Genomic DNA, 26,308 nt, shown 5'->3' with positions numbered 1-26,308 from the left:
GAAAAAGTATTACTTTTTATGCTAAGAGTATTACTTTTTATTGTGAATATGGGTAGAGTTGACCCGTCTCACGGATTATGACCTGTGAGACGGTCTCACATGAGACTCACTCATTTTGATAAGTATGACTATTCAATCCTTCTATAAATATAGAGATATGAATAAAATTAAATACTCGATGAAGATAGAGATGAAAATTGAGATGGTAAAAGACATGCAGACTCACACCAATAATTAAAACTATAAAATAAATATCAGCAAATACTCCATAAATTGTAGCTTGACAAGTATATAATAAACATCTGTCACTTTTGTGCATACATTTTTCAAAATATTACAAGACGCAAAGGGACGGTTAAACACTCGAATTCTCGAGAAGAATATATTCACATTATAATTATATGTAAATATTAATGTACAATATATTTATTGTACTTTTAACATTAAAATCTAAATTATTTTATACAAAAGTTGTACGTAATCTTAGTCAACTTGACAACTTATCTATATGTTGCGTGGTTTAATTGTAGGCACCACTAATAATACGTAGAATAATGTAAATAAATATTTTCGAATATATTTTAAATATATACTTAATATTACGAGATATTTTTTTAAAAAAATAAGAATAATAAGACCTATAAAAAATATCAGAGTGACCTACCCGCATTTTTTTATTGTTATGAACTGTCAAATTTTAAAAGCGTTTTTCAGAAGCATTTAACAATTTTCTAGAGCATTATGTCATTTTAAAGTAATTGTAAGCTCAATAGGTATCATCGTATAATTATATTTTGATATAAATTACATAATATACGTACATATAAGCAGTGCTAAGTAGCTCATATTATTAAAAAAAAAATTATTTTTCACTAAAAAATATTTTTTTTAATTTTAAGCCGAATTGTCACAATCGAATCTAAAATAATGTAATCTTACCTTAAACTTATTGAAATTTTAATGTCAGATGAACTATCAAAATCATCGACATTCAACATCTATATTTTGAGCTCACGACTATAACTAAATCCATCAACATGATACATATCTCACGTTCGTATCATATTGTTCCTAAATTTGTTCAACATACAAGTATAACCTCAAAAGTTAGAAGTCCAATACTGATTTTATAGAGGTGAAACTGCACTAAACTTGAGCCAGTTTAAAATCGAACTAATTGTGTTGAAAAAAACGACTTCAAAACACGGTATTTTGAACTAAGAGCAAGATCAATGTATATCTTCAAGTCCAGTTCCTTACCGGTAAAAACAGAGTATGGTTCAAATTGAGCTTCCCCCAAATGATTATTATCAGAGATTAGTCATCGATCAGGCACATATTCAAATTCTTAGACAATTCTTTTTCTTGAATAAAGATTACGCCTCTAATGGCCTAACAGAGTATGCCGCGATTGATCTCTCGTTTCGCCTCTTTTTCTTCCTTCAACCGAACTTTTACCGAAACCACCATCTCTGAATGGCAGACACCGGAGTGTTAAAAAATGGAGCGTACTGCTGCATTAATGGATTCACAGAACGCCCAATCTTGGCCCATGTATTTTGATGGTAACCAGCAGTAACAGGAGAATGATACATAAGTTTCAAAAGCTGTCACAAAGAAAGTTCAAGAACTGAATCAACTTCGATAAGTTGGGTCATTTTTTGTCCATAAAATGTTTGACAAAGTGATATATATAAATATCATAGAACTCATGGTATTCTCACGTATTGGTAGGATATTGGACACTGGATTCTCTAATATGAGTACCGGGTCAACATAAAATGAGGGAAATATTAAAGAGGACCAATTGAAGGTAATTTTGAGATCACTGCCCAAGTTTAAGCCGACAGGATAGTGGACAACGATAATGGTATATTTAACAGAAACTCGCCAATCTTTAACAAGAATTAGATGCACAGAAACATCAATTTCAAGGTCGCAATGCAAAAGCAACACACCTGCCAGTACATAAACGCCTGTATGATATTCCGCTGCCGCCTGTGTATTAAATCAAGGCACAAAACATCAATTTTCGATGTGAATAATCAAAAAAGGTTATAAAATAATGAGTTGAATCAGGGTTTGTTCATGAAGGAAATGAGGAAGATACTGACGAGAAAAGAGAAATTATCAGAAGGAACCCAATTCCTATCTCAGCTTGTGATGACAGAACCCCAAGAGTGGTCGTGTTTGATTCAACCCAAACACAAGCCTTTTCCAAGTACCTCCTGTGGAGGATCATCAAAAATGTCTCAAATAGGAGGAACAAACATTCAAGACAAATTAGGCTTCATTTATGACAGATTATTAGAAGAAATTTGATACAAAACTAGAAAAAAAGAAGAAATTTCTTCATAAATATCGTTAGACAATCTATAGGTTAAACAAATTTTGATGTACCAACCTACATATCAAAGTGGGTATAAATGAAAACACAATTCCAAAAACTCAGTAATTAAACCCATTTCCCCTCGTTTGAAGGACTTGTAGTTTAGACATAGTCCAATTGATGTTAACCTCAATCAAGGGTCGTGCCAATAAGCAATACGTTAGGACAGTGAGTACAATTTAAGAATTTTGAAATATTCTGCACTCCCAAAAACTAGCTTTCTCACCTGTACAAGGTGGAATGGTTAAAGTTATGCCTCAGGAACTTTGTGACATGCTCAAGTGTCCGGCACAGAATGGGAATTAAAGCAACTGCCAACATCGAAATTGGTACTTTCAGAATCTCATGCATTCTGTAAACATGACGGGAAACTAATAAGTGAGCAAGTAATACTTACATTTGAGGCAAACATGCGACGAAACAAAGTTAAGACAGTAAATGGCACAGAGAAAATCTTTTGTAGCCACCACTGATTGAAACCACACCTGCAAAGCCTGCAAGTTCCATGCTCTTGGTTTCTGCAAACAATAATCAGTTACCATAGGCAACCAATAAATAGAACAGAATTCATGGACGACACAAATAGAGAAACTAAGTGGCATTACCCCATACAATGAATATAGAGAATACAGAGAAGAACAAGCAGTTCCCAATAACGAAAGCCGATATGCCCGATTTGATAGATTCTGTGGCACTAATGGAAATACTGAAAGAACTCCCACAAGAAATACCTGCAGATGAAGGGCGGAAATTTTTTAGTGTCCTAAAATAAAATTTTATTGAAGATGGTAAAAACAGCCCCAAGGAGAATTTATCTCTACTACTTTGTTAAGAGGTCTAAAGTAACTAACTTTGGTGGTATGATGTAATTTTTAAAATGCCAAAAATACACCATTAAATTTACAAAAATACCCCATTTCATTTAATATAAAAATATCGAACAAATATAATTTAGTACATTTTTAGCTCGGTTATAACCATAGTTATTGAAAGCGTGTGCCTAGAGACAAGCACAGCAGCACTTGAAACAAGCCAGCTTATTGCGTGTGCCTATGCCTAGACGTGTGGCATCCGAGATGTGCAGAAGCGTGCACTTTAAAGAAGCGAGTTGATATTTTATAGGTAAATAAAAATAAACTCGAGCCTGACTAATTTGAAGCTCAATTAGCAAACTTCGAACTATTTAATTAAAAAAAAAACTCTTTTATCACTCATTTATGCAAGACTTTTTTATTTGAAAGTTCAAAAGTCCTACATGCAAACTTTGTAATCTTCCCCTATAATGATGGTGGTATAGTTGACGAGAATGAATAGGAATTTGATGATTCAGATAATAATGTAATCCTTTATGAAAACTTTTACTCAAATTTCTTATGCACTCATGAATCACCATTGTTTTGGAAATTGATGATGATATAATTGATGAAGGTGAAGAAGAATTTGATGATTTAGATACTTGAAGTAATTCTTAATATATTATGAATTGATGACTTACCAATGAATTTTAAATGATTCAATTCTTTTTCTTGATTATGATTTACGTTACATTATCTATTTATGAATTTTTATTTACAATATTTGCCATCTTTGTGAAAAATATTTATTTTATATAATATTACAGTATAAATCACTTTATATATATTAAATTTTGAAATTAATACCAAATACGTTTTTTACTTTGATAAAATGTGCGCTTCACATTACGTCTCAGGCTTCAGGGTACCCTAGCGTTTTAGTGCGTCTTGCACCCTAAATAACTATGGTTATAACTATCATCCCAAAGAAATTTAAAATTACTTAAATATTTATTTATCTTTCTAAACTTTTAAATCTTTACATACCTAGCATAAAAAAGTATTAGAAAAATGCATGAATTAAAAATAACAAAAATGTATTTAACACTAGTAAAATTATTTATGCGTATATGCACGAATAACGTGCCAACATGCGCAAGTTTAGAATATTTTACAGATCTAGATAAACTTGATTGTTCAAATCTTGATCAAAATCTACACAAGATTGCAGGTAACAATGACCCATCCTTCCAAGTCAAAGGCCCAAAATGTTTAAACGTTATACTAGACAAAAAATTGCAGGATATAATAAAATCTGTGAACACATTAAGAACATTTAAAGCAGGGCATGAATCAAATCATAGACCAATAAAGCAAGACGCGATGCCAGCTCCAATCTGGACATAAAACTTGTAATTTTGGCACCTACAGAAAAGCAGTTAAACATTAACATAATTTCAAATGAATTCAACATACCCAAGCGTTGACAGAAAATTGGATGGTTTGACTATCCCAACGCAATGATGTAGAGTTAGGAGGTGGAGTTGCAGCTGTTCCTGACGTTCTACTCGCAGACCCTACATGACAAGTTCAAGTGAAAATAACACCTAACATCGGAATAAAGAATGAATAAGATATGTAGACCAAAATCATCACTCAATCTCATATAATATAACTAATTCTGACCTGAACTCCGTTGACGTGGATTACTTCCAGAAGCAGATGACGATGTTGATTGCGGTGAGGGTGCCGGTGGTCTTGCAGGTGCGGTACTAGTAGCCATGGGCTCGACAAGAAGTTCTGGATCCTGGCATGTAATATACATGAATTTAGCTACACACAATAAACATCAAGAACTGGCAGGTATAAACATTCTTTTTATGGCATTCACAATAAACATTCCAACTAATATTCACACTGAAACTTAATCTCTCATTTATGCAAGACAAGTATACGAGGAAAATCCGGGTTCACTCACTCCTAAATTTATAATGGCAAACTGAACAGATGCAATGAAAAAGAATTTCAATACACCAGCTGCCCATCTATACCACAAAGACGATCAGGGCCAGATAAAACTCGTTTATCGTTTGACAACACCCAACTAAGCAACTAAAAATCATCATTCTTCTCAAATGTGAAAAAACGAAAAGCATTAAACAACCTGATTTCAACAACCAAAAACCTTCACCAAGAAACAAATTAACGTCAACGAAAAGCAAAAGAATATCCATCTCAAAATCAATTAAATACCAAAAAAAATGAAGAAAGAAGAACATACAATGTACCGCTGGTAGAACTTGCGCTTGAAATGATCAAGGACATCAGATCTGGAAGACATGTGGGGAGGAAGGAGCACGTTTGACCAGTAGTCCGCCCACCGCGCATCGTTCTCATAATCGTAAGCGGCCGCCGCAATCCGCTTCAACTTCTGCGGATCTTCTCCTTCTCCGCCAGCCATTATCTTCTCTCCCCCCGAGAAATTTCTTCGCGCCTTTGATAGTTAGAAACCCTAAGCCTCACTCTCTCACTACTAGATTCGTCGTTGTTCCTCCGCTTTCCTCATTTGCTCTCAACAATTTATCCGGTCTGACGTAAAATCGCTGTTGAGTTTTTCACGACTTTAACATGGGAGATTCTATGCTCCTCCTGGAGCATTACTCCCCCTACCCTTAGCAATAGACACGTGTCTTATTCTTTTATATTTTTCTTTTTTTTTATATATTTTTTTTTTTGTGCTGTAATCTTCTATTCTTTTTCTTTTTTTTCTTATTTATCTTTTTCATCTAATTTTTTTGTTTTTTTTCTCATTTTCTCCTCCTTTTTTAATTTGTTTTTTTAAGAATCTCATTTTATTATTCACTCATACTTCTAATCATATTTTTTTTTATCATTCTTTGACCATTAATATCATTATATATTAATTAAAATTTTCAAAATCTAGATGTTAGAATTTAAATATTCCAAGATATTCTTTATATATTTTTATTTTTAATTATCTAAACTAAATTGAAAACAATTATTACTAAAAAGATATATTTTAAAGAAATAAAATAAAATTATGAATTATGAATTGTTTTAAATAATTTTAAAAATTAATATTAATTTTTACTCCTTTAAAATAAGAGGATAAGTTTAAAAATAATAAGAATATTTTAGGAGTGATAAATTATTATTATTTTTTGGATGGAGTTAGAGTAGTTTTGGACCAACTTAATTAATTATTTTTCTAATGGACTTAAAAATTAGTTTTTGTTCCAAAGTAGAATGTTTTGAATAAAATAAATTTTGTTTTAAAAATGAAAGTAAAACATATATAAACACAAAAACTTACATAAATTTTCGCTAAAAAAATTAAATAGAATTGAATTTAAATAAATTTGCATTTTTGTGTAGTATTAATGAATACAAATATATTATCACTATTAATTTAAAATTCTGAATTTTAATAAACAAATTATAAAATTTGAAAAAAACGATGGCCATTTTTTGTGGATGGTTATAACTCATAAAATTTATGATGAGTTAGAAATTGTTTTTTAGTCAATGTAAATTCCTTGTAATTTTAAAGTTTATTATGATATTTTTTTTTTGGGATCATTATTAGGGATATTATGAATACAAGTATGAAATATTAATAAAATAAAATAAAATAAATAATAACGAAATGAGTTTTTAAAAAATGACAAATCAAGATTAAGTTAGGAAAATCGAAAAAAGAGAATGAGAGAGGAATGGGAAAAAAAAAGTGCAAATGAGTTTTTTATATATATGAAAAAGACACATGTCAATTTATGGGATGGGGGAGTAAAGCTCCAGGAGTAGCATAGACTCACCCCTTTAACATAAAGGACTGTAGACCGATCTATATATATACACACACATAAATCGATTTTTTTATTATTTTAAATAATATAGCAAAGGCATCTTAAAAAAATAATAGACCTTAGATTATGTCTCAAATATGACATCTTAAAAGATTTGACCAGAATGATTTCTTGATTCGTGAAGGCCACTTTGTCCCGGTTTCATCTCGTTGCTCAAATCTGCATATTCGTCCATTGAATCCAAAGCCCTCCCTATCTGCAAACCAAGAAAATGGGTTGTTGGAAAGCCATCCGCAGAATTCAAGAAGTGGCAGCACCTGGCTCATTCGAGGTCTTCTTGTAGCAGAATGATGCACACAAGCTGTGGCTGCATGAGTCATCCGGAACATTTCAGTTTCTAGGAAGTTTTTGTCCAACCTTAGATCTACAAAGTCACTTAAATCTTTTGTCTTGAGTGCTCGCGCAAGTAAAGGACGAGCATGAAGATTAGACAATGAAAAGTATCAATAGTATCACATATTCACATGCTTAATATGATCCAAGATTCGAACTTAGCATGTGAATATGTGATACTATCGATGAAATAATAATATAAAAGAATCTGAATTTTTGGAAATTCAACGAGATATAACCATTTTATCAAGAAGATAATGAGCAAAAAGTGGGGGTGGACCTCAACCATTCAACCAGGCTTTCATCCTAAAGGTCGAGATGCATCGATAGGCGTACGACCAGTAATATAATGAGCTCCAGAATCACAAGATCGAATGAAAAAACTTCGGATTTCTCAATCGTTTACCAATTGATGCATACTCAGGAGCCAGATTATCTGTATAGGTCCAAATAGTTTTGAATATACAATACACATAACCTATTCATTACAAGAATTGTCGGATAAATGAAGCAAAATACTCCAGTTTCTCCAAATTATACTCATACCATAGTATCTGGCAACCTACCCGAAAGTTCCCACTATCCTTGTTGACACAAACGTAAATCCAACTCGAATGCTAGCTTCGCAAGCCCGCCCAAATATTATATTATATTTGGGCATGTGAGATTATATTATAAAAATTTTATTCAAAGATAAAAATTTCAAGAGTAATTTTCAGTGAACCAAATATCATATTTTTATTATTTTCAAATGGTATAATACCAATAAAATTATATATATTGTCGATAAACATTAATAAAATATTTGAATCATTCAAGATTAATTTGATTGAGAAGATGAGAGGGATATTTGCATTCACCTCTCAAATACTTTACATATTTGATATCGACTTTTCAATCAAATGTGAAATTTATAACATGTCAAAAGATATGTACATCAAATACATAAAGTTTAGGAAAGATTAACATAATTACCCGAAAACGAGATGTAATCAGTACATAAAAGTAGTTATCACATCTAAAGAATTGAATCACATCACCTAATTTAAAGTCCGCCCTTATCAGTAATTCAAGATTGATTCAAGCTCAAGATTGATTCTAACATTTTGGGATACATAGGTACGATTTAGTCACCTCGTATTTGAAGTTTAATTTTATTGATTGAAAAATATTTTAGGCAAACTTATACTTTGTATTTTAGTCCAATTAATGTAAACAAATCAAACCGTTCGCTAGCTATTCGGAGCTCGACTCGATAAAAAGCTTGTTTGAGTTCGTTTGTTAATCATATCAAACCAAGCTCAAGCTCGATTTTGAGCTCGACAACTTAATCAAACCAAACTCAAGCCTAAGCGTACTCGGCTCGTGAGCTCGCAAACATGTTCATTAATCGGCTCGCGAGCTCGAACTCAGCTCTTTTATGTGGTTCGTAAGCTCGAGCTTGACTCATTTGTTGAGTTGACAAAAAAAATATTAGTACTAATAAAAGTTAAACTTTTATGTCTAATATAAAATTAGTTCATAGATATATTTAATTTTAACAAGCTCGAATCAAGCTCAAATTGGAGCTCAATTGTATGTTTTACGAGCTCGAAAACGAGCTGAGCTCAAGTCAGGTTTGTTAAATATGATAAACGAGCTATTAATAAACCAAGCTCGAGCCCGTCTTGATCAACATGATAAACGAGCTTTTAACAAGTCAAACTCGAGTTTTTCACAAGCTTAGTAGTTTCAAGACAACTCGAATTCTAGCCCGATGATAAAAGCTCGAATAAAGCTCGAGCTCGAGCTCTATCAATCTTAAACGAGCCAAACTCAAGCCAGATGATAAAAGCTCGAATCAAGCTCGAGCTCGAGCTTGAATTAATTTTAAACGAGCCAACCTCAAGCCTGATACTGTTCGGCTTGATTTGGATCGTTTACATCCACTTCTATTGTGTCAAATTGGTTTAGTTGATTTCTTTTAGGTTATTTTTTAAAAACAAATTCAGTTAAGTCGAATAAAATAACTCAAAAAAATTCATTTTTTATGTTCAAATTTTATTAGATTTTTTTCAGTGAAATTCGGTTCATTCGAATATCGACTGAAATAACTACTTTAGTTCGATGTGATTTGTTTAGTTTTGATGAAAAACGACCCATTTATATTTGCATAAAAAAGTCCCATCTATAGAATTTAACAGATTCATTTAATTTTGGCCATTTTTTTAAAATAAAAAACCAACAAACCAAATCAAACTAAAATCTATTAATCTGATCAGTATAGGAATTAAAAAAAATAATAATCTCCCTAATTTTCGCTAATATTTTAATTTTTTTTTTTCGTTTTTGACTTTATTATATTTGTTATTTTAATATTTTAAACATTGTTGTTAATTCGCGTGACTAATTTACTTAAATAATCGTCTTCATCTTCTTAATTTTTTTTAAAAACAATAATATTACAAATACTTTATTATTTTTTAAAATGAAAAAAAGAAATCGTGGGGGATTGCCTTATTTTGATATCATGCCAGCTAAACGAATTACCATGTACAAATCATGTCGCCGTCGCGTAGGATAGTAAACAGTAGGGGCCAAAAAGTCCATTTTCGGAAATTGGGGTCACCAAAATGATATTTTAATAAACTATGGAGGCTAAATTGAATATTACACGGTTTTTAGGATCTGTTTGGGTATTTCACATTCTTCAGGACAGATTCCCAAAAACACTCCTTGAAAAACCCTAATACAAGAAATCAAAAATCGGAAAACATTTCATCAGCCATCACCCTTCTGAATCGAGGAGCCCCGGTAGAATCGAAGATCCTTGGAGATTTGTATCATGAGGAATCAATGGCTCCGATTGCTTCTTCTCCGATGCCAGACTCAATATCCGCCCCATGTTTATAGACATTCTCAGGTAAAACCTGTCCGCTCCTCAAATTCATCACTTCTCCAGTCGCCTGCACCTTTCGCAAATCTGAATCCCTTCATCGTGTTTCGGTATTTTTCATCATCCCCCGAGCTTGCTGTTGAGCCGCAGAAACCTCCCTCCGATCAGACTTTTGTGTTAGCTGATATTTTCGCTAAGCCTGATAAGTCTGCTGAAGAAATTAAGCAGGAGTTGGATTCTAATAGTGTTATTTTTACGCATGATTTGGTTTTGAGCGCTCTACGGAGTGGCCACACAACCCCTGATGTCGCGAGAAGACTTTTCGATTGGGTTTTGGAGAATGATAGTGAGAAACTGAGCTCAAAGTCGTACAATCTAATGTTGGGGATTTTGGGTTCTAATGGGTTTGTGAAGGAATCTTGGGATATGATTAGTCAAATGAAAAAGAAAGGCTATGGTGTGTCAAAAGGCAGCATTTGTAAGAATTTCCGATAAGTTCGAGGCCGATGGATTGAACGAAGATGTTGAGAAACTGAAGGACTTGTATGCTTCTGGTTCGGCAAGCATTAAAATTAATGATCCTAGAAACGATAGTACTCCCCACAAGTTTTCTTCTTGGGTTTCTCAAATAATAAGGAGAGAAGTGTGGGGTAATGAAGTGGAAAAGCGGTTGCAGGAGTCAGATGTGGAATTTTCTGGTGAACTGGTTACGATGGTGTTGGAGAATCGTGAGTTAGAGCTCAATAAAGTTTTGATTTTCTTCAGGTGGGTCGAGGAGAGTGGGTTGTTTAAGCACAATCAAAGTACATATAATGCAATGGCTAGAGTATTGTGTAGAGAGGAGTACGTCGAGAAGTTTTGGATGTTTGTGAATGAGATGAGAGGTGCAGGTTATGAAATGGAGAGGGAAACTTATTTTATGGTATTGGAGCGGTTTGTGAGGTCTAAAATGATGAAGGATGCTGTAGACTTGTATGAGTTTGCCATGACTGGTGGGAATAAACCTTCAGTCCAGGATTGCATTTTCCTTTTGAAGAAAATAGTGGTTAGCAAGGAATTAGATATGAATTTGTTTTTGAAAGTTGTGAGGATTTTTAATGAAAGTGGGAATGTCTTCACTGATGCTAATCTAAATTCGATACTCAAGTCTTTAACTAGTGTTGGGAGATTGACAGAGTGGAAAGAAATATTGGAAGCGATGGAAAAGGGTGGTTATCTACCTAGTGTTTCTACTCAATGTCAGATTGCCTTCAAGCTTGGTAGTGGTGGGAAAAGCAGGGGAGCACGGGAATTTATGGATAAAATGGTAGAGGCAGAGGGTGGTACGGAGAGCAGTACTTGGGTTTCTTTGGTTAAAGGATATTGCTTGGCTCGTGATTTGGATGAAGCAACTTGTACGTTACGCAAAATGGTCGAGCAACAGGGGGCCTCATCTGATTCTGAGCGTGCTTTACAATTGTTGGTGGGTACATATTGTCGAAAGAACAAGCCTTTAAGTGCATACAAGTTAGTTTTAGAGATGGTTAATGACAAAGGGTTAACTCCTCGGCATACCACATACAAAGAATTGACGAGCACACTGTTACTCAAAAAGCGTTTCAAAGAGGCACAAGATGTGATGGGTATGATGAAGAATCATGGGTACCCACCAGTTTTGGATTCCTTTGTTTCATATCTTTCTAGGATTGGCAATGCTGAAGAAGCTATCTGGTTTTCACGAGCCCTGGCTTCAAAGAGATCTCCTTCAGAATCTACGTATCTTCGTCTATTTGAAGCATATTTAAAAGCTGGACGACAAAATGAAGCTCAGGATTTCCTTGCTAAATGCCCTAGTCACATAAAGAATCATGCAGATGTTTTGAATTTGTTTTGTACCATGAAATCTGGAGATAAAGCTCGGAATGACGGCAGAGTCCTTTAGGATTCGAAAGATGTCTTACCTGTTGTTTCTTGTTGCACTATGTGATGGGGTATTTCCTTGGAATGTTTTCGATTCCGTCTCCTCACATTCCAATTTATTAAATTTTGTGGTGGTTTTTGAAGCATGCTTAAATTTTGATAGAAATAAATTCGGGAATAACACAAAGTGTATATATTTGAACATAACAAGTGCACTTACATTGGCGTATGTATATGTGATGATGATTTTCGATCTTGTGTTGTTTTGATATCTTTCACGGGATATAAATTAAGTTTTGTTAATTTTAGTCGTGCATGATAGAAGCTTAGAGAACAAGAGAGAAATCAAGTTTCGTACATAAAATATGGCCCCAGAACACACGATGATACCTGTAAAACATAAGAAGGAAATTTGAGAGTTCGTCAAGATTAACTTATAGAACTACAAACCCGAAAGGTACGAATAAATCCCAGAAATTTACAGCGGAAAACACTTCAAAACATTACATTTGCGGTTTTTTATCCTGGTAAAGACGTCTGACCCAATGTGACATTATCAACCAGGGGTGATGCCTGTATCTAAAGGTATAAAACCTTTCTCCAACCAGACCAGTGTCGGATCATTTCTTTGCAAACTCCTCGCAGACTAGAATGTTGTCCAAGAAGATTGCTCGATCGATACAACCTCCTTTCCATAACCGTGCCGATTTCCCCTAACCTAAGTTGTTTGCATTTTTTATTCATTTAATTAGTTTATTCCAATTAAACATTTTGTAATTATCATACAATAATTTTTAAAAAGTGGACTAGGACATAGTGTCATCCCAGCTTAGCACACCATCATAAACAGAGGGAAGCTTTTTTGTACTGGAACCAACAGAAACTCGGCATCACCGACGGCAAAAACAACCTCACTATTATTGTTCCAAATTTCCTCCTTTCTCAGCTTTACTGATAGCAGATTCACCACTACAGATTTTGCAGTATCCTTCAAAGGGTTCATTCTCCACCATTTGATCGAATAAGGTATCGTACGTATTCCATTTGAAGTTCGCCCCTTTGAATGCAATGAATCTGTGAGTGTTTTCTTGCCCTTGATCTGTGCGTGAAAATTACACTTAGAATGAAAATATCTTTCCCCTTTTAAATCCAGCCAAAGGGATGGAGTTGTAAATTTCGTACATTGTTATTTTCTCCGTGATAACCATTCGTATACTTCACCAAATCACTAACTATGAAATCAATCTTATAAACAGAAATCACATTGTTTATGTGCATTTAGTTGTTGGCCTATTAGGGCCCTGCTGATATTTTAAAAATGTTCAAAGCGAGGAGTCCTAGACCTGACACAACAGGCCAATGCCCGGGATGACCTTTTCCGGCTTTAAACCCACAAGTTTTGTAACCACTTGTTTAATTCAAATATAAATTAGATGCTCCCATTTGGACCTTGCGAATAATATTCTTGAAGACGTGTTAAAACGGGACTTAGTGTTTTGAAAATGAGGCGATTTTTATATGGCATTTTTTATTTTGAGTATTTGAGCTTTCCCCTGCTTGCTAATGGCCAAATGAGTGTACAGGGAATTGGGGATTTGGGGTGGATCCTTAATGCTTAAATTATAAAGCACAATTTTTAAAGGTATTGGCTGTGAGTCCTTTTATTTTTATTAAAAAAACTCTTTGTTCATATTCTTAAGTTTGTCAAGTCCTGTAAATGCATTAATTCACCTGGAAAAACTAATATTTTAATTGGTAGAAATGTTGTGTTTTCATTCTTAGACTTGCTTGTATTGGTTGCTTTTTTGTGCATCCACGGGAGGCTGGCACCCAGAAACTTAATTATGATGATGTATCGAGATTTCGATGAAAGATAACTATTTTCTCATAGTGAACAACAAAGTCTAACAAGCCTTAAAAAAAACCAGAATCACAGCCTCCTCTCCAGGAAAATTCAGGGAACCTGAGAACAGAAAATAGTTCATAATACTTGTAGACTTTTATTTTGTCATTTGCAGAGAATTTCAAAGAGAATATCTTGAAATTCTCTAATCATACTGGGATAAGGACTATTGAGCTGCATATTAGCAATCATCTGACGAAGCTCGGAAGTTTCTTCTTTCAGTTGCTCATTCTCTCGCACTACTCGTTCATGATCCTCCGACACATGGTTCAACTTGTCAGTGAGTTGATTATTCTCATTCCGTAGCCAAATGACTTGGGACCAGAGCTCATCCAAGTGCTTCTGCTTCCTCATACGTGATCTTCTTGCAGATTCTCGGTTAGAAATCTTTCTTCTCTGCTTCCTCTCATCTATGATGCTAAATCGATGTTCACCTGCTACATCTGAAGTTGTATTGTTGCTCAAACATGTTATTTGAGGATTAAATTCATGAACCTTTGGATTAATGTTTAGTTGAAATAAAGGGTCTGACAATCTATTACTACTCGTACCAAAATGGGTAGTGAATGCAACTAAATTTGAAGGAAATATATACTGAAGCCCGGTATCTTCACCCGGTTGCATTTCTAATAATACTAATGTATCTCTATAAGTATTATGAGAATAGGAAATGCAAGTGAGAAGAAGTATTGGTGTTATAAGGCAAAGGAACTTGTGGAGAGTGGTAATTTATAGTGTGGAAAAAGGTTTTGTTGGCCCCATTCTATCAATTTACCGCAGTAGAGTTCGATGAGAACCTGGGATATGATTGCAATTAAAACTATGCTCAGTGTTCGTACATAACTTTTCTACAATGCATTTATATAAGATGATGGACTAGTTCATACATTATGTTCTCCATGTATATAATTCTTTCATTTATGCATTGCCATCGATGTTATCAGATACTAGAAAAGAAAGAATAGGGAGGGACTTATTTCAAAGTTTGATGCTCGAGGAAGAAATTAATAATATGGGGTGTGAAAGTTAGATTTTCGGTTAAATAATACGTTAAATTTGTTATTATTTTTCATTTACAGGGACGACTACCCTGTTCATATTGAGGTGTTTCTAGATATTACTTAATTTTGAAATATTGGTTGACTTATGGATAATCTTCAATATTTATTTTAAATAAATGCTTAAATCAGTGAAAGAGGATTTTATCATGGGGCTTGCAATGATTGAATGGGGAATACTAGGGAGAGTGGATTGGAAAATCAGTCTAAAAAGTGGGTTAATACAAGGTTGGCCAGAGTAAAATTATACACTACAATATATTGGTTTTAGCACGATGGATGTTTAATGACGCAAAAGAATATAAGGAAACCATGTAAGAAGTTGGGGTGGAAATAGTCTTCTGAAAGTGGCAATTTTAAGTGAAAAATGGGTGGCTCAATCAATCACCATATTTGTGGACTAAATCAGAACAAAAAATTTGTACTTATATTTTAATCATATTTCAATCTGGGGACTCAGAAACTGTCAGATATAGAAAGGGATATCTTATTAGCACATCAGGCTCACGACTGAGTTGGGCTAGCCCCAGATCATCATGAATGACTAACAAAAATTAGGTTGAACTTAATGTAAGTGTGAGTTGGATCGAGCTCAAGTTTGAATATTTAGTTTGGTTAAAATATAAGTTGAGTTTAGGCTTTTATAGGCTCATCTCCTTTAAAGTGCAATCCTATCAATTGTTAATTTATTTCAGGTAATACTGGAACTGAAGTAAATGTACTGACTTTTTCGGAGTCCAAGAAATGAAATCATGTTCTTATGATCAAACGAAAGACTTTTATTTTGAGACTAACAAGTGATGTATTAAATTCATTGTTCAATTATCATATAATTGAAACTTACGTGTAATTTTATATTTCTTTGAAAATTTTATGTACCAATAGTGGAATTATGAATTTGTGATTTTGTAATATTTATAATTTTATATATGGACATTGCACATGTTCTTACTCAGGCAGCCTAAGCTCAATCCAAAATCGAATAATTTAACGAGCCGAGTAGGAGCTGCATATATGTGAGCTTTATTGAGCTAAAGCTTTTGTGAGTCTTTGCACATTTTTTGTATGCATTAAGAAAAATCTTCAACGGTTTGTGGTGAGTATTCGAAGGTGTTGAGTGCATGAAATTGAGCTTTGAAAAATGCATCTTCCACTAAGAAGAAGGGGTGGATTGGAGGCAAATGCTTTCTCCTACAGTGGCCTAAACCTTCAACTATATCATTAGACAAATATTGACTCCTCTTTCTTTTCTTGTCTGAATTTGTTGGTTCTCTGCTTTATTTATTTTCTGACGATCGTCTACTTTTTCCCCCATGTATGTCTTTTACCATAATGGGGGATTTAATGATTGAAGATGATCAATGTAGTTGAATACACGACATCACCACTTTTTTTGCCTGCTTTTATTAGTTACTTTACGAGTTCTATTTCCCACATACTGAATTTCAAAACCTGTCATTTTTGTTCACCTTGCTATTTTACCTGCCATTACCAACAGTCAACACCAACACGGTCCAATGGTTGAATGAATGATAGAACCATAGAGAAACGAGCAGACATAAAAACCGTTTTTAACATTCTGGTTCTAGCCATAGAATGTTTTCTTGGCTCATATATTTTTAGCATTTCTATCAGTTTGGCTCATGTTTTTACAAGATATGAAATGAATCCCATTTTCTTACCATATACTCCAAATCTCATAAAGCACTCTTTTTTTTTAGACAGAATGATGTATATTATAATTGGATATCGAAACTGACATTTTATCCCAAACTTGAGGCATCGGCGTCAAATGGGCTACAAGCATATGCTCACTAATCGTGATATTGGCTGTTGTCAATGTACGTACAACTTTTTCTGATTGATAAATAGAGGCAGGATCCTAAACCAACGGTGGGGGTATTGTACGAATGGAAACTGGATTTAACACTTGCTTTTGTCCCGACTCAGCATTGGGTGAATCGATAAGTTGGGCATATGCTACGATAAAAAAAAAAAAACAAGTATATTCCTAACGCAAGAATCTTCCCATAGAGGGTAAAAACGCAAGAATCAATACCATCAAACAATCTAGGATGCGAGCTCTCATGATCCTAGACGTACCATGAGCTGCATTCGTAAACCCTCGATATATACGTAGAGAATTCGATACCGAGCCAATAACGAAGTCTGAACCATAGTGGACTACTTGTCACGAGCTGTTGATCACCCACCGGCATTCACATGGTGGATGAAAAGGTGTTTGGTTACTTAAAGAAGAAGATGACCAATGTCTTTCCTGGTTAAAATTGGCGTTGACAAAAACATTTTGGAGATACCTATGTTTCTTGCTTTTGTTTTTGGAAAAGTAAATAATCTAAGTAATCATTTACATCTATTGAACTTTTTCTTCGTTCGAATTCGTTTGCTCAAAGTTTGATTGATCATATTAATAAGTAAATTTTATTTTGGTGCATGTATGAATTATATACTATGCACCAAAATTAAATATTTTTTGTGCCTTAATATTTCAGCAAAAACTCGTGTGATATAGCCTCACAGATCATATTTTGTGAGACATATATTTTATTTGGGTCATCCATGAAAAATATTGCTTTTTATACTAAAAGTATTATTTTTTATTGTGAATATCGGTAGGATTGACCTGTCCCACCGGTAAAGATCCGTGAGACCGTCTCACAAAAGATTTATTCTTATGTCATATGATTCAAATTGATTTCGTGAGAAAGAAATTTTCAACATTTATCCAAATATCAAAATTGCTTATATTTTTTTAAATAAAAGCAATTTAAAAAAACTGAATTTATCTAAGTTCTTTTTAAAGCTTATGTATATAAACTCAACCTTAATCACTCCGAATTAATTAAATTATTAAAGCGTTTAACAATATGATTCGAGTTAATTTGTACGACACGATGAAATGAGTGTACTATAATATAATTGAAAATTGATCAATTGTAAGAGAATATGAAATTCATCACACAAAAAAAAAAAAAACATTGCGAAGATAAACGAGTATAATTAAATATCTGAACTATGAAAAGATATATATTTAATATGCATTTCATATGTTGTGGTAGAAGCCAATCCTCATTTTATATGAATTTCGTATGAAATTGGGTTGGGCGTGAAAACAAGTTGGTTACAGATTTGGCTTCAGGAGGTAATTCTCGTTTTGTTATTTTGAAAAATTGATTCTTTTTTTTAATATCATAATATTGGTGAAGCAACATTAAGTATTTTTGTTTGAAAATTTGGGAATTCCTAGTGTTCTTCTGCAGTCAATCTGTTTGTGAAAATTACGCCATCTAAATTCAGTCAAAAGGTTCAGCTCATTTATGCGGCAAATTTACACGTATGAATACAAAGGCACGACCTTAGAAAACGTGGGGGTGTAAAATGCAGATAGAAAGATCATTATTCCTTACCGACGTAAGAAGAGATCATAAGAGTGATAAATCTTCAGAAAATATTGGCCAAAAAATTGGCGGCACGCTGATTTTGTTGAGAGTAAGTTCCAAGCCTTCTGGCAGTTCAAGCAGATGGGCTAATTTTCCTGCACTGGTTTCTGCTAAAGATAGATGGGGTAATAAGTATTATGCTATATTCCTTTAACTGCTGGTTGAGTAATGGAACTGGCTGTTTGGAGCAGAAGCTAACTTGTTCTTTTGGGAAAAAAAGAAAAAGAAGAAGAAAAATCCTTTAGCTCTAGTCAAACTGAGATAATTGAACTTCTCTTTAGTCCTGCAATAGAGCTAGCAATCTCATCCTTAGATCTTGATGGTCCTACTCTGCCATCATGACTAAGGCTGCCCAGTTCTTATATATATGATGCTCCGAATTCAGATTGGTTATCTTTAAATGTATGAAGATGATTAAATTCTTAATAATTATGCTTTAGATCATCACTAAGACCTGGAAGCCTCGTCAAGGTGCTCATTGAACACATGCTCGGCCAACTTTATCATCGTGAATTATCATGACTTTTGTTGTCACAGGCAGAGGTGTTGCACAATATTTAGGGATGGAATCACATTCCCTTAAAAAATGCTCTCAACCAGTAATTTTGACGCAACAATGTACATAAAATAAAAAAATTGCTATCAAACAAGATAATTTGATCATAGTCAACATACTCTTTTTTTTTCGCAGTTTGTGCTCACTTCTTGACCATTTATGCTCTCTCAGATATAGCGCCATTTGTACCACGGGAACTGTAAATATAAGAAGATCAAGAAAATAGTGTCAGTTTACGAAGAATCGTACCTACAAGTAGTTGATGTTGATCAGTTCATCTGATAGCTAATACACCCACCAAGCATGAATTTAAAAATCCATGACTTCTTATTACTTCACCAAACGCTTCCTTTACCCGATAAAAGTTCCACTCCACGTTTCACCCTTGAAATTTCTACTGTTCGATGCTACAATCTCTACGGTGGCACAGCAATCTAAACCCCATCCCATCTACAGAAAAACCTTCTCCAATATATTTCAAGAATGTTCAAAGCAACGATCCCTTGAGCCGGGACAACAAGCCCATGCCCGGATGGTAGTATCTGGCTTTCAACCCACAATTTTTGTTACCAATTGTTTAATACAAATGTACATTAAATGCTCCCATTTAGAGTGTGCAAATAAAGTGTTCGATAAGATGTCGGAACGGGACACAGTTTCATGGAATGTGATGATTTTTGGGTATTCCATGAATGAAAAAATGAGGTTGGCGCAGTCATGTTTTGATTTGATGCCTGAGAGAGATGTGATTTCTTGGAATTCTTTGATTTCGGGGTACACGCAGAACGGGGATTGCTTGCAGTCAGTTAAGGTTTTTCTTTTGATGGGAAGAGATGGTGTGGATTATGATGAGACCACATTTGCTGTTGTCTTAAAAGCATGTTCAAGTTTAGAGGATTTTGCCTTGGGTACGCAGGTCCATGGAATTGTAGATAAGTTGGGGTTTTTGTGTGACGTGGTGACAGGAAGTGCAATGTTGGATATGTATGCAAAATGCAAGAGGTTGGATGAGTCAATTCAGTTTTTCTATGAAATGCCATTTAGAAATTGGGTTTCTTGGAGTGCTGTAATAGCAGGTTGTGCTCAAAATGATGAGCTTGCCCGCGGATTAGAGATTTTTATAGAGATGCAAAGAAATGGAGTTGGGGTCAGCCAATCTATTTATGCTAGCGTTTTTAGGATGTCTGCTGGATTATCTACTTTACCGCTGGGTTGCCAATTGCATACTCATGCATTAAAGACTGATTTTGGAGATGATATCGTTGTAGGTACATCCATGTTGGACATGTATGCCAAGTGTGACAATTTGCATGATGCTAGGAAGGTATTCAACTTGTTGCCAAACCGTAATTTGCAATCTCATAATGCACTTATAGTTGGTTATGCTAGAGGTGGTAATGGATTTGAAGGATTGCGATTGTTCCAACTTCTGTTGCAATCTGGTCTTGGTTTTGATGAAATAAGCTTATCAGCTGCCTTTAGTGCAGCCTCCATGGTGATCAAGGGGTGTACCTCCGGAATCCAAGTACATGGATTAGCAATCAAGAGTCCTTTCAAATCCAATGTTTGTGTGGAAAATGCTATGCTGGACATGTATGGGAAATGTGGAGCATTGATGGAAGCTTGGCAAATATTTGATGAAATGGAGAGAAGGGATGATGTCTCTTGGAACGCAATCATTGCTGCCTATGGGCAGAATCAAAATGAAGAGGGGACTATTTTACTATTTGCCAGAATGCTGCAATCAAGGATAGAACCTGATGAGTTCACATATGGGAGTGTTCTGAAAGCTTGTGCTGATAGGCAATCTTGGTGCAGTGGCAGGGAGGTCCATGGAAGAGTCGTTAAATCTGGGATGGGATTCGACTCATTTGTCGGAAGTGCACTTGTTGACATGTACAGCAAGTGTGGGATGATGGACGAGGCAGAAAAACTTCATAACCGATTGGAGGAACAGACTTTGGTTTCATGGAATTCGATCATTTCTGGGTTCTCATCCGAAGAAGACAGTGAGAGAGCTCAGAATTTCTTCGCAAGACTGCTAGAAATGAGAGTTAACCCTGATAATTTCACTTATGCAACAGTTCTTGACACTTGTGCTAATGTTGCTAATATCGGGCTTGGGAAGCAACTTCATGCTCAAATAATCAAGCAAGATTTGCTGTCAGATGTGTACATTACAAGCACTTTAGTTGACATGTATTCAAAGTGTGGAAACTTGCAGGACTCTGTTCTGATGTTTGCAAAATCATCCAAGCGTGATTTTGTGACATGGAATGCCATGGTTTGTGCTTATGCTCACCATGGTCTTGCAGAAGAGGCTCTACAGATTTTTGAAAAAATGCAGCTTGAGAAGGTAATACCACACCATTCAACATTTGTGGCAGTCCTTCGTGCTTGTGCACATATCGGTCTTGTAGAAAACGCTTCACACTACTTCAACCTAATGCAGACTGACTATGGATTAGAACCTCAGTTGGAACATTTTTCATCAATGGTGGAGATTCTTGGAAAATCAGGACGACTTGTGGAAGCTCTGAGGCTTATTCAAGATATGCCTTTTGAGGCTGATGATGTGATTTGGAGAACACTGCTGAGTATTTGCAAGATACGTGGGAATGTTGAGGTTGCAGAAAAAGCGGCAAGTTCTCTTCTGAAACTTGACCCTGAGGACTCTTCAGCCTATGTTCTTCTATCAAATATCTACGCCGACGCTGAAATGTGGGACGAAGTTTCAAAGATGAGGAAAGTTATGAGACATAGTAGGCTTAAAAAAGAGCCTGGTTGTAGCTGGATTCAGGTCCAATCTGAGTTGCATATGTTTCTTGTTGGTGACAAAGCTCATCCAAGATCCGAAGAGATATACGAGAACTTGGATATGCTTATTGATGAGATGAAAAGGGATGGTTATGGAACTTGTTGTCAAGTAACCATGAGTGAGGAATGGAATGTAGATGATGAGAAAGAACTGCACGCAGTCTCTTGTTGTTAAATGAAGTTTTGTCAGATGAGGATCTTTATATTTAATTTACTGATCAAGTTTTGTCCCTAACCTTTTCTTTGTAGAAAACATTCACAGATTAACACTTGTGAACTTTTGTACTCGTGCCATTGGTGAAAGTAGTTCAAGGACGTAATATTTTGACATACTAGAAATAAGTTCTAGAGACGAATTTATAATATAGTTCAGACAGGAATAGTAATTTACTGTAGCGTCAAATTTGAAATTACAGACAAGAAATATCTAAATGTATGCGTCACATAAATGCGAAAATGTATTATATCTTCGATGTGTTAAAAATGGAAAATCCAAAGGACTAATTATAGTTGCACCAATTGTTGAATATTTTTGGGCATGCAGATAGATGTGTCGTTGAAGCAAAGAGAGCTGAGTGCTCTGTACATTGATTCAGTAAGATGATAGCCATCCCAAAAAAAGTGTTGGTCCGGATCGGGACACGCAGGAAGCCCTGGAATGCATGCTGCTGTCCCATTCAGCAAAGCTATGCAGCATGGGTTACTTGTATCTTTCAAACCTGAAAGTTAAGACCAAAAAAATGAGAAGATAAATTAGTGGGTGGTTGATTGGCTATATCCACTATCTTGGATCCATCCCTGAGTGACATGCTTTATATATATAACTAGTAGATTTGAATTTAGTTACCATATTTTTTGGATGGGTTAAGGATAGCATCATATCCGAACTGGTGACCCAGACCAAGAATAAAGGATGAGCTTTTGAGTGTAGATGTTAGATTTTGAAGCATGGAGGCTAACTGAAGATTAAATATGATTGCCATCTGATTCAACTTCTCAACGCAGGCTCCACTGTGCTCGTATCGCCTGATAATGTATGGAATACACCCAAGAGGGCCGAGCTCGAACATCACCACCTTCCTCGCTCCCAACTTGTACAATCTCTGCAATGACAAGGTTCATTAGTTTGTGTATTTTCTTGATTATTTGTACAAAAACACAACCAGAGGACTCCTCGTGATTTCTGATGAGCATTGACAGAGAATAATCTGATGTTACCCGAAGTTGTAGGGATAGTTGATGTATGAGAATTTCAGCAAAGGATTGAGGACTTGTGGTGGAGTCATATTCTTTTGGGGAGACATTATCTATGACCGATTTCGTGATGCTTCGAGGATTAATCAAAGTGTTGCTCGATTCAGTATTGTCTTGAGCAGCAAAGGAATCGAGGTAGTCATTGCTCCCAATTGTGATCACAAATAATGACTTTGATAAATAATTTGAAAGCTCCTCTTGAGTTTTGTAGTATTTAGGCAAATCCCTTTTAACTGTTCTTTCAAATAAGTCGATTTGGTCATTTAGACTCAGGCACTTTCCCTGCAGATCACCAAGGTTTACATGTTATAAAAAGAATATTACACACCCTTAAACACGAAAATAAAATTTAACATATTTGCATCATCATCTTGCGTTTGACTCAAATTTTATAATTTTTGGAGTTAAAATCCAACGAGCAAAGTGACGATGTTTACAAATTTATAAGAATTGTACAATGACTATAATCTATTAATTATGCTGATATAATAAAAGTAATTTCGATAAATTTGGATCGTTAAAATAATAAGCAAAAATCCAAATTTTATAAACAAGAATGAAGGGACCTTGAATAAATAAAATTAGCATAATGGATGAAAATTTGGCGGAACAAGTGAAGTAAAACAGAAAAATCATTTTCACTTTTAAATATATTCATCCGAGTATGAATATGAATACCCTTTACATGTATACTAGGAAGTAGTGGCACATACAATACTTGTGATAAGGAAAAAAACAGAAAGAAATGTTTTTTTTAATTTTAAATGAAAATTATCTAATTTTGAAGTGGAAATAGTAGAATAAATTTTTGAAATTGAAATGATAGAAAATAATAAATATGATGAAAAAAGATTTGTTAATAAAAGATAATACATTAAAACTATGTTTAGTTTGATAGTCATGTAACGTATTTTAGGAAAACCTAGCTAGTTTTTTGCGCAAATATTGTATGTAAAAGTAAAACAGCAGATACAAAATATAAATTTGTATATTTCAACTCATATTTTTTATTTTTACAATCTAAACTATATTAAAAAAAATCATTACTAAAAAACATATATAGTAGAAATAAATAAAATAAAATTATAAATAATGGATTATTTACAATATTTGTTAAAATAATTATTAGTCTCACACTTTTAAAATAGGAGACAAATTTTTAAAAATAATGAGGGCATTAAATAAAATAACTTTCGTCATCCACATAAAAAAATTTGTTACTCTATCTCAATCAATGGCAATAGATTTATATAAAAATATACCAAATCGTCTCCCGTTTGAGGAAGAATTCCACATGATCCTGAGGCAAAATTCAGTCCCCTCAACTCCAATTCACCTCTTATATTTAGCAAGCCAATTTTATCAGCCAAATTCAAACATTTTCCCTGCAAAAGTCAACCCCGCTTAACAAAAATATTTAATATTTACAAAGATTATCGACTACCTCAAAGATCAGTACTGCTTAGTCTACCAATTAGAGCATTTTTTATCCGTAGAAAAAAGAACTAGACATATTTATTTCTTCATATTTCGACTTCCATGAAATTTCTTTATTTGTTACAACTGATAAAATTCATTGTTTTAGACAATGCATATGTAGAAAGCCTGATATTTTATTATATTCACATCATAGTTTACCTTATAACAAAGATATTACATTCTTTATATAAGAAACAATTTATTTTTTTTAATTCAGGTCACATATATATTTATTTTCTTGTATATATGTCTGTATATATATTATTTCAATAAATTGGTTAAATTTTGAATTTTCAATCATAAATATAGAAATAAACTCTTACCCCGTTTTCAATTGTCGGAATACTAAATCCACACTGCCCTATCGATCCGTCCAGCAAACTCACGTATGGTGGAGGAAATGGCAATCCAAGAAACTCAGCTGCCAAAACAAGAATCCATTTTACTTGTCAAAAACCATAATTTACTTCATTTTCAATAGCAAGATTTGTAGTTACTGAACAATTGTATGGACTTTAAACATTTTTTTTACATAAAATTACGATAATTTTCATGTTCGAGTAACCTATAAAATCCGCGACGGTTTTTCCGTTGGTAAATCTTCCGGTGGCTCCTCTCTCGAAGTCCATGCCATACGGGGGATAGTTCGCCTTTGCTAAAGTCGGCAGCAGATTATTATTACCACTGTCGAACAGAGAATCCCCGAAGACATACAATGCAGGCGCTAAAGGAGATTCCTGATCAGTCCTTCCGTGACCAAAAACAAGAAAGGTAAACAAGATTGGAAATAGCAAATATTTATTCATTTTACTCCAAAGTTTCATGAACAAGGAAAAGGAGATTTGGGTTTTGGATTTTCTCGAAATGAGGTATCAACGCTTAAAGATGGGGGAAAAAATTCATGTGATTGTTGAAATGATGATGGTCTGTGAATTTATAAAAGCTTAGTTGTCAACTTTACATTAATATAACATATATAAGTCCAAGAGTATATTTAATACATGATTATTAATTATTCGTGTTTTCAAATTTTGAGCACATATACCAGGAAAACAGACAAGATTATGTACTTAATATAAAAAACATATATAGAGATACGTGTGTTCAAGATTTGAAAGTACAGAGGATTAATAGATCTTTGTTTTTGAATGAGTGTTTTAGCGATGATATTAACAATATAATCACATGATTTTTTTTTACAAAAATGATTAAAAATTGATCGCCGAGACATAACTACATAGATTATAATCGATTCAATGACAAATACATGAGTGCAAATTCCATATCTCTATACATACAATACTAAAATTCACATTTTATTTAAAAAGTAATAAGGAAATGCACTTTTTAAATTGATAAATATGGAAAAAATTGATAATCTCGCGATCTTGAAGGGCCAAGTTGTCACACTTCTTTTAGAAGCACGTAACAGCTTCATATTGAATAGTCGCAAGACTAGTTGTTTTCCTCCACAACAATATTTATATCGACTAAGCAATTTATTCAATTCGAAAGGGAAAAAATGATTTGCCAAAAAAAAATGTCAAAAAGTTATAATTTGATAAATATCAAATTGCTATGACGACTTACCGTTTCGATTTTG

At 34.1% G+C, this 26,308-nt stretch overlaps 5 protein-coding genes across 8 annotated transcripts; 2 read left to right on the top strand and 3 right to left on the bottom strand.

Moving 5' to 3' along the window:
* Positions 1-990: 990 nt before the first annotated feature.
* LOC140823558 (uncharacterized) lies at positions 991-5,781 on the bottom strand. The gene is made up of 9 exons (XM_073184962.1): positions 5,465-5,781; positions 4,870-4,990; positions 4,660-4,760; positions 2,995-3,120; positions 2,787-2,907; positions 2,616-2,700; positions 2,115-2,228; positions 1,959-1,998; positions 991-1,607 (listed from the first exon to the last, which is right to left on the bottom strand). The coding sequence occupies exons 1-9, from the start codon at positions 5,642-5,644 to the stop codon at positions 1,455-1,457; spliced, it is 1,041 nt and encodes a 346-aa protein (XP_073041063.1). The 5' UTR covers positions 5,645-5,781; the 3' UTR covers positions 991-1,454.
* A 4,325-nt stretch (positions 5,782-10,106) lies between these two features.
* On the top strand, positions 10,107-12,430 carry LOC140823557 (pentatricopeptide repeat-containing protein At3g02490, mitochondrial-like). The gene is given in 2 exon segments (XM_073184961.1): positions 10,107-10,749; positions 10,751-12,430. Coding segments are annotated over 2 exon segments (1,971 nt in total). The 5' UTR covers positions 10,107-10,227; the 3' UTR covers positions 12,200-12,430.
* Positions 12,431-12,646: 216 nt separating this feature from the next.
* Positions 12,647-16,086, bottom strand: LOC140823555 (basic leucine zipper 43-like). The gene has a single exon (XM_073184960.1). The coding sequence runs from the start codon at positions 14,702-14,704 to the stop codon at positions 14,186-14,188; it is 519 nt and encodes a 172-aa protein (XP_073041061.1). The 5' UTR covers positions 14,705-16,086; the 3' UTR covers positions 12,647-14,185.
* A 2,045-nt stretch (positions 16,087-18,131) lies between these two features.
* Positions 18,132-22,259, top strand: LOC140823553 (pentatricopeptide repeat-containing protein At3g02330, mitochondrial). 4 transcript variants are annotated; one of them, XM_073184956.1, is made up of 2 exons: positions 18,132-18,301; positions 19,327-22,259. In XM_073184956.1, exon 2 carries the CDS (start codon positions 19,475-19,477, stop codon positions 22,145-22,147), a length of 2,673 nt encoding a protein of 890 aa, XP_073041057.1. In that variant the 5' UTR covers positions 18,132-18,301; positions 19,327-19,474; the 3' UTR covers positions 22,148-22,259. The 4 variants fall into 4 exon arrangements, with proteins under 4 accessions (XP_073041057.1, XP_073041058.1, XP_073041056.1 ...); XM_073184957.1 differs by having other exon boundaries at positions 18,544-22,259; XM_073184955.1 differs by having other exon boundaries at positions 18,407-22,259.
* Positions 22,260-22,404: 145 nt separating this feature from the next.
* On the bottom strand, positions 22,405-25,596 carry LOC140823554 (GDSL esterase/lipase 7-like). Its single transcript, XM_073184959.1, has 6 exons — positions 25,271-25,596; positions 25,029-25,126; positions 24,489-24,611; positions 23,191-23,508; positions 22,820-23,075; positions 22,405-22,691 (listed from the first exon to the last, which is right to left on the bottom strand). The coding sequence occupies exons 1-6, from the start codon at positions 25,527-25,529 to the stop codon at positions 22,477-22,479; spliced, it is 1,269 nt and encodes a 422-aa protein (XP_073041060.1). The 5' UTR covers positions 25,530-25,596; the 3' UTR covers positions 22,405-22,476.
* Positions 25,597-26,308: the final 712 nt, after the last annotated feature.

This window comes from Primulina eburnea, chromosome 2 (genome assembly GCF_022965805.1).
Source record: "Primulina eburnea isolate SZY01 chromosome 2, ASM2296580v1, whole genome shotgun sequence".
Classification (NCBI taxonomy): Eukaryota; Viridiplantae; Streptophyta; class Magnoliopsida; order Lamiales; family Gesneriaceae; genus Primulina; species Primulina eburnea.
This window is presented reverse-complemented; position numbering and strand designations above follow the sequence as displayed.

Excerpts from the sequence above, each read along its gene's own strand:
- LOC140823558 (XM_073184962.1), bottom strand. The coding sequence starts at position 5,644 with ATGGCTGGCGGAGAAGGAGAAGATCCGCAGAAGTTGAAGCGGATTGCG. Across the intron at positions 2,908-2,994 it reads CTCTATATTCATTGTATGGG|AAACCAAGAGCATGGAACTT; the intron begins GTAATGCCACTT and ends TATTGTTTGCAG. Across the intron at positions 1,608-1,958 it reads AGGCGTTTATGTACTGGCAG|CTTTTGAAACTTATGTATCA; the intron begins GTGTGTTGCTTT and ends TCTTTGTGACAG.
- LOC140823555 (XM_073184960.1), bottom strand. The coding sequence starts at position 14,704 with ATGCAACCGGGTGAAGATACCGGGCTTCAGTATATATTTCCTTCAAAT.
- LOC140823553 (XM_073184956.1), top strand. The coding sequence starts at position 19,475 with ATGACTTCTTATTACTTCACCAAACGCTTCCTTTACCCGATAAAAGTT.
- LOC140823554 (XM_073184959.1), bottom strand. The coding sequence starts at position 25,529 with ATGAAACTTTGGAGTAAAATGAATAAATATTTGCTATTTCCAATCTTG. Across the intron at positions 24,612-25,028 it reads TTCCGACAATTGAAAACGGG|GGAAAATGTTTGAATTTGGC; the intron begins GTAAGAGTTTAT and ends TGACTTTTGCAG. Across the intron at positions 22,692-22,819 it reads TAACCCATCCAAAAAATATG|GTTTGAAAGATACAAGTAAC; the intron begins GTAACTAAATTC and ends CTTAACTTTCAG.